This window comes from Etheostoma cragini, chromosome 5 (genome assembly GCF_013103735.1).
Source record: "Etheostoma cragini isolate CJK2018 chromosome 5, CSU_Ecrag_1.0, whole genome shotgun sequence".
Lineage (NCBI taxonomy): Eukaryota > Metazoa > Chordata > Actinopteri > Perciformes > Percidae > Etheostoma > Etheostoma cragini.
Window position 1 is genome coordinate 29,694,601 of NC_048411.1, and position 6,792 is coordinate 29,701,392.

Genomic DNA, 6,792 nt, shown 5'->3' on the forward strand with positions numbered 1-6,792 from the left:
GTCCAAAAAGGTTTGAGTCCAAGTCAAGACCGAGTCCAAAGAGATTTGAGTCCAAGTCAAGACCGAGTCCAAAGAGGTTTGAGTCCAAGACAAGATCGAGTCCAAAAACGTTCGAGTTCGAGTCAAGACCGAGTCCAAAAAGGTTCGAGTCTTATACATGACAGTCTCAATTATTTTGGGTTTCACTTTCCCTCCAATGTTATTATCAACATAATAAAGACACCTGGACTCGGTCCAGACCAAAAGTCATATTGGGCAAGACCAGTGGCCGGGCCGGCTGGATGGCCTGCAGCTCTGCTCGGAGAACCTATACATATATTTATTACATTTATACTGCTAACGTATGGCACATGTGTTTATTTTCAGAGTCACATCAGTGAAAACGTCGAGGAAGTTAAGCTGGTAAAGGAGCTGTTCCCGGACTCGGAGTCTTACACAGACGTCTATCACAAATACAACCTGCTCACTGACAAGGTGAGGACACAGCAGGAAGTATTCACATCAGAGAAGTAAAAGTACTAATACCACACTGTAAAAATACCCTGTTACAAGTAAAAGTCCTCAATTGAAAATTATACTGAAACCTCATGTTGTCCTCATGTTGTCCTCATGTTGTCCTATATCAATGTTCTTTTTAATTCCCCAAAATAACATGATTGATTCCACCCAACGCTCTTTGCCAAGTACAAATCTCTACTTTCATTAATTTTGGGGCGTCTTATTAAATTTTATAGCATTTGGAGAAAGAAAGTGAAGTGTTTTTGAAATAGTATTGAGTAAAAGTTGACATATTTCAGTCTGTGATTATCATCAACATCCATTCCTTTAATTTTAGTCTCAATAATTCCTAATTTCTGCTTTTCTAACTGAAACATTAGGTGTATCTTCCTATAAATGAGGTTTATTGACCATAAATTCCCAAAATAACTGTAAACTAAAGTTAATAAATTAGTGTTACGTAGTGTTGAAAACGTCCAAAAAAGAGACAAACATTGGGAGAAAAAACGTCTAAAGTGTTGATTTTTCAATTTTGACAGGAAGACAACACAAGCGTTAAGTAAAAGTCTGTAAGTATCATCAGGAAAATGTAGCTAAAGTATTAAAAGTACTCAATGAGGTAAAATCCTCCCATTGTAGAAAGTGTAAAGGATCCAAACAGTTGTGTGTTTAATGGTTTTATAATTTCGACAGGACTTATACCCGTTATATATTCGGCTAGTTTATATATATATATATATATATATATATATATATATTATATAACATAAGATTTTATAAACTACGTGGGTTTTGTGTGCAGAAATCTTCATTTTATATGAAGCCAGTAACTAAAGCTGAATGTATCAGATGAGTGTAGTGGAGTTAAAAGTAGATTATTTCTCTCTGAGATGTATAGGTGTAGAAGTAGAAAGTGGCATGAAAAGAAAACACCCAAGTAAAGTAAAAGTACCTCAACAGTTGTAGTTAAGTACAGTACTGGAGTAAATGTACTTAGTAAAAGTTCTCTGGAAAGCTGTCATAGATAAGACGACATTGGTGCAATAGCCTGTGTATCCTATAGCCGAATATGGAATAATTTTGCATGTTTGAATCTCCTTTTTATACTTTTAATACTTTATGATGTGTACTATGGACCATGTGTGCAATCATGCTTATATATTCCACTACTGGGACACAGACACGACATGTTTTATAACTATAACCACATCTCTGCTTCTAATAAAAACCTATAAATGTTGATAAATGCTGATATAAATGCTGGTGATGACCTGCAGACGGTGATGGCCCATGGGTGCTACCTCAGTGATGAAGAGCTGGCTCTGTTCAGGGAGAAAGGAGCATCTTTGTCTCACTGTCCCAATTCCAACCTTTCGTAAGTCTCTGATTGGTCCTCATCGGTACACGCGACCAAAACACCGTGAAGTCTCGTTACCGAAGCACTTACAGCAACACATTGTAACGCAGCGTTGTGAGTGTTATCGTCTCCGTCTCTCTCTCTCTCTGTGTCTTCTCAGGTTGTGCAGCGGCATGTTGGACGTCCGCAACGTCCTAAAACACAAGGTGAAGTTGGGGCTGGGAACAGGTGAGATCTGTTATCACAATCCTTTAATCGGTGGGACTACAAAAATGTCTGATTCAATGTCTTCATGAATGTGAATAAATGAGGATTTCTTAATGGCCATGACTTTAATCACATGTGGCTTCTAGCTATTGTTCTGTGATAGAGAGAGAGAGAGAGAGATGGATGGATGGATGGATGGAGAGATAGATAGATGGATAATAGATAGATGAATAGTTTATTCATCCTGAAGGAAGTATCAGGCATCTAGTAGCAAGACAACCATAACACAACAAACAAATATACACACATACTGTATATCACACATATATCACGCTTATACACACATATATCCCACAAACTGTATACACACATACGGTATATCACACATATATCACACATATACACACATATATACACACAAACTGTATACACACATACTGTATATCACACATAAATCACACATATACACACATATATACACATATTTCACACATATATCACACATATACACACATATATCCCACAAACTGTATACACACATACTGTATATCACACATATATCACACATATACACACATATATCACACAAACTGTATACACACATACTGTATATCACACATATATCACACATATACACACATATATCACACAAACTGTATATCACACATACTGTATATCACACATATATCACACATATACACACATATATACACATATTTCACACATATATCACACATTTACACACATATATCCCACAAACTGTATACACACATACTGTATATCACACATATACACACATATATCACACATATACACACATATTTCAAACATAGACACACATATATCGCACAAACTGTATACACACATTCTGTATATCACACATATACACACATATACACACATATATCACACTTACTGTATATTACACATATACACACATATATCACACATATACACACATATTTCACACACATATCAGACATATACACACACATATCACACATATACACACACATATACACACATATACACACATATACACACACATATACACACATATACACACATATATCACACATACTGTATATCACACATATATCACACATATATCACACATATACACACATATACACACACATATAGACACATATACACACATATACACACATACTGTACATAATAAAATAAAAATCCCTGACAGAAATGCAGGGACCATGATAAGGGGAGATACTACGGTAGACTGTAGATCATGATTAAATATTAACTATAACTATAAAATATAAACATAACAACCAAATTCCCAAAATTTGAAATTCTGCTTTTTTGCCTATCCACAAACCATGTTGGTGAATGATGCACTTGTGTGTCTGTGTGCGTCGTTGTGTTCCTTTGACACCCCCGCTGTCTGTGTTTCGGGGGGGTCAGACGTGGCGGGCGGCTACTCGTCCTCCATGCTGGACGCTGTGAGACGGACTCTGGACACGTCCAAAGTCCTGACGATCCAGGACCCGGAACACGAAACCCTCTCGTTTGAGGAGGTTTTCAGACTGGCCACGCTGGGAGGAAGCCAAGGTAAGATCAAAATATTAAAGATAATGGACGTAGCAGCACCCGTTGGTTGGGGAACCGCCGTTTTGAAGCCTCGAGTTTGTCGATTTGGTCGCCGCCATCTTGGTTTTTTCTGACCAGACATGATTACCTGACCTCTACCTGACCTCTACCTGACCTCTAGAGACTGGGGTCATATATCTGCATATACAGCAGAACAGACCAACGCTAGCTCTAGCTAGCTAGCTAGTGCAACCTGCACAATAGGTCTATTGGTTTATTTTATGATACTATTTAACATTTTTGTAATCTCAACTTGTATATATTCAAATATTTGTTCTTGTATTTCCTTCCTATTATTAATATTCCATGTATATTGTATCCTAGTATTTCATTTATGTTTATATTCTGTGCTGTGTGACTGATTTTGCTGCTGCAACACTGTAATTTCCCATTTTATTGGGATCAATAAATGTCTATCTATCTATCTATCTATCTATCTATCTATCTATATATCTATCTATCTATCTATCTATCTATCTATTTAGTTTGTTGGCATAATGCTGAACAAAACAAGTTGAGGTCTATTTTAATGTCCATGGCGTTAGCATGGTTAGCATCGCAAAGCCTCTGTCGTGACTGACAGATCCTGCAGCATCCCCTACTTTATCGGTTATTTTAAAATAAACGGGAGCATAATTTACTAAATGAACGTCATGATGTGTTGAAGAAGACTTGAAAGTAGCAACTGAGACCATAAACTCATTATGAAAATGCTTACTAAGGTAATAAATCAAGTGAGAAGTGGCTCATTTTCTCATAGACTTCCATAGAAACAGCCTTCCTCCTGGAGCCAGTGGCGTCGCCCCCTGCTGGACGTTAGAGAGAATGCAGCTTTAAGGAGCTTCAGCGTTGGCTGCACTTATCAGACCCAGAAGCTTTGTTGATTTCTTTTTTTTTTTAAAGTCTGTGGTTATAACCCGAGACACAAAACTCAGAAACAAACATCATTGAGTCTAGCTGAAGTCTCTGTAGTCTCTGCAGCAGAAATGCCTGATTCGACACCCAGGTCGCCCTGGGAACGAGACCACTTCGATGCGGACTGATTGTAATTTAACAAAGGGGGGCGAGACTACAACAGCTTCTTTTATGATTTGTTTTATCTGCAGCTTTGTCCCTGGATGACCAGACGGGGAACTTTGAAGTGGGCAAAGACTTTGACGCCCTGAGGGTGAACGTGGCGGCTGCCGGCGGACCCATCGACATGGTCCAGTCCGAGGGACCGAAGGTCTGTAGCAGGGCTTCAGGAATGTGCACACCTCTCTACGCTAATTAGTAAAAGCAACGCATTTGATTTCAGTCTCACGCTAATTTATCGTCACTTCAATTGCAGGTTATTCTGGAAAAGTTCTTGAATTTGGGTGAGTGTCAATTTCAGTTAGTAGTCCATATTTTGTCTTCAGGTTAAAATACAAAATCAACACTTTTGTTGATGCTTTTTAATAGATGTTTTTAACTTTTTCTTTCTTACGTTTTTGTCCTTTTTCCAACACTTTTTTCAATGTTTGTCACTTTTTACGTCACACTAACTTATTAACTTTAGTTTTACAGTTATTTTTGGAATTTATGGTCAATAAGCTTAATTTTTTGAAAATTAAACCTAATGTTTGAGTTAGAAAAGCAGAAATAAGGAATTATTGAGACTAAAATTAAAGGAACGGATTTTGGTTTCATATCTTCAGCTATCCTGTCAAAAATAAAGCCTGAAAAGGCCCAAAAATACCCAGCTATAAAAATTTGCCTAAAAGTCGAAAGTTAGGATGAAAGTACAGAGAGCCGTTGTTATGGAGATGATAGACCGTCATGTCTCGTCGTATCGGCGTAAACGGGTCGGTTTCAGGAAGCTGCAGATCTGTCTCGATCTTGACCCGTTTTCCTATATCAATGTTCTTTTTAATTCCCCAAAATAACATGATTGATTCCACCCAACGCTCTTTGCCAAGTACAAATCTCTACTTTCATTAATTTTGGGGCGTCTTATTCAATTTTATAGCATTTGAAAAACAAATTGAAGTGTTTTTGAAATAGTATTGAGTAAAAGTTGACATATTCCAGTCTGTGATTATCATCAACATCCATTCCTTTAATTTTAGTCTCAATAATTCCTAATTTCTGCTTTTCTAACTCAAACATTAGGTATAATTTCCTATAAATTAGGTTTATTGACCATAACTTCCAACAATAACTGTAAAACTAAAGTTAATAAGCTAGTGTTACGTAGTGTTGAAAACGTAAAAAAAAGTGTCAAAAGTGTTGAAAAATGGGACATAAACGTAAGGAAAAGTTTTAAAAATCAATAAAAAGCGTCAAAAAAAGTGTTGATTTTCACTTTTGACGGGAAGACAACACAAGGGTTACCTGGATGTAACGTGCCGCTCACACCTGACTTCCTGTCTGCTCCCGTCCGACAGGTGATGACCGTAACATAGCGGAGGTGTTTGTGGCGGGGAGGAAGGTGGTGCCATTCTCTGTTAACGGTGCTGGGTCCTGACCCGACTCCACCCATACCTCCACCTTTCCTGTTCCCCTCTCTCTTCCAACCCTCCACATCCCAGCTAAACATCTTCTCATCCCTTCTTCTACTAAATCACTCCTCTTGCACCAGGAAAGTCTGCTCGAAGAGGTTTTTAACTCCCAAGATGCATGGTACCAAACGTGCAGCAGAAGAAGAATCAGCTGGAAACGTCCTGCTGTAAACACTAAAAAACAAACAATATAAAGTATTTATTAAATCAAAGAATATAAAGTAAGTCATACATGTTGCATGTGAGGTTAGTCGGTCAGGTTCACGTGGATGTGTTGGGTTAACGTAGTGTGAGATGTGAAGAAAAAGTAGACTTCTCTTTTAATGTAGAAGTAGACAAATAAGACCAATAATTAGGAAATTAATCAACATGAGAGTGTTTTATTGAGGTTCAGTCAGGGACACACAAGGCTGGTCAGCTGAGCTCCAACTCAGTCTGTTCTTCAAGTCTTTAAAGGGAATTTATAACAGGAAATAAGGGAATTACTAGCCGTCCAGCCGGCATGTGTGTGTGTGGGGAGTGTGTGTGTGTGTGTGTGTGTGTGTGTGTGTGGGGAGTGTGTGTGTGTGTGTGGGGGGAGTGTGTGTGTGGTAGAGC

At 38.0% G+C, this 6,792-nt stretch overlaps 1 protein-coding gene across 1 annotated transcript in view; it reads left to right on the forward strand.

Moving 5' to 3' along the window:
- LOC117944275 (guanine deaminase-like) overlaps positions 1-6,664 on the forward strand; it is a 15,972-nt gene extending 9,308 nt beyond the window's left edge. The window contains 7 exon segments of the mRNA XM_034870935.1: positions 293-474; positions 1,776-1,873; positions 2,016-2,083; positions 3,488-3,634; positions 4,780-4,898; positions 5,004-5,031; positions 6,082-6,664. Of these exon segments, the coding sequence (XP_034726826.1) occupies positions 293-474; positions 1,776-1,873; positions 2,016-2,083; positions 3,488-3,634; positions 4,780-4,898; positions 5,004-5,031; positions 6,082-6,161 (722 nt within the window). The 3' untranslated portion in view covers positions 6,162-6,664.
- Positions 6,665-6,792: the final 128 nt, after the last annotated feature.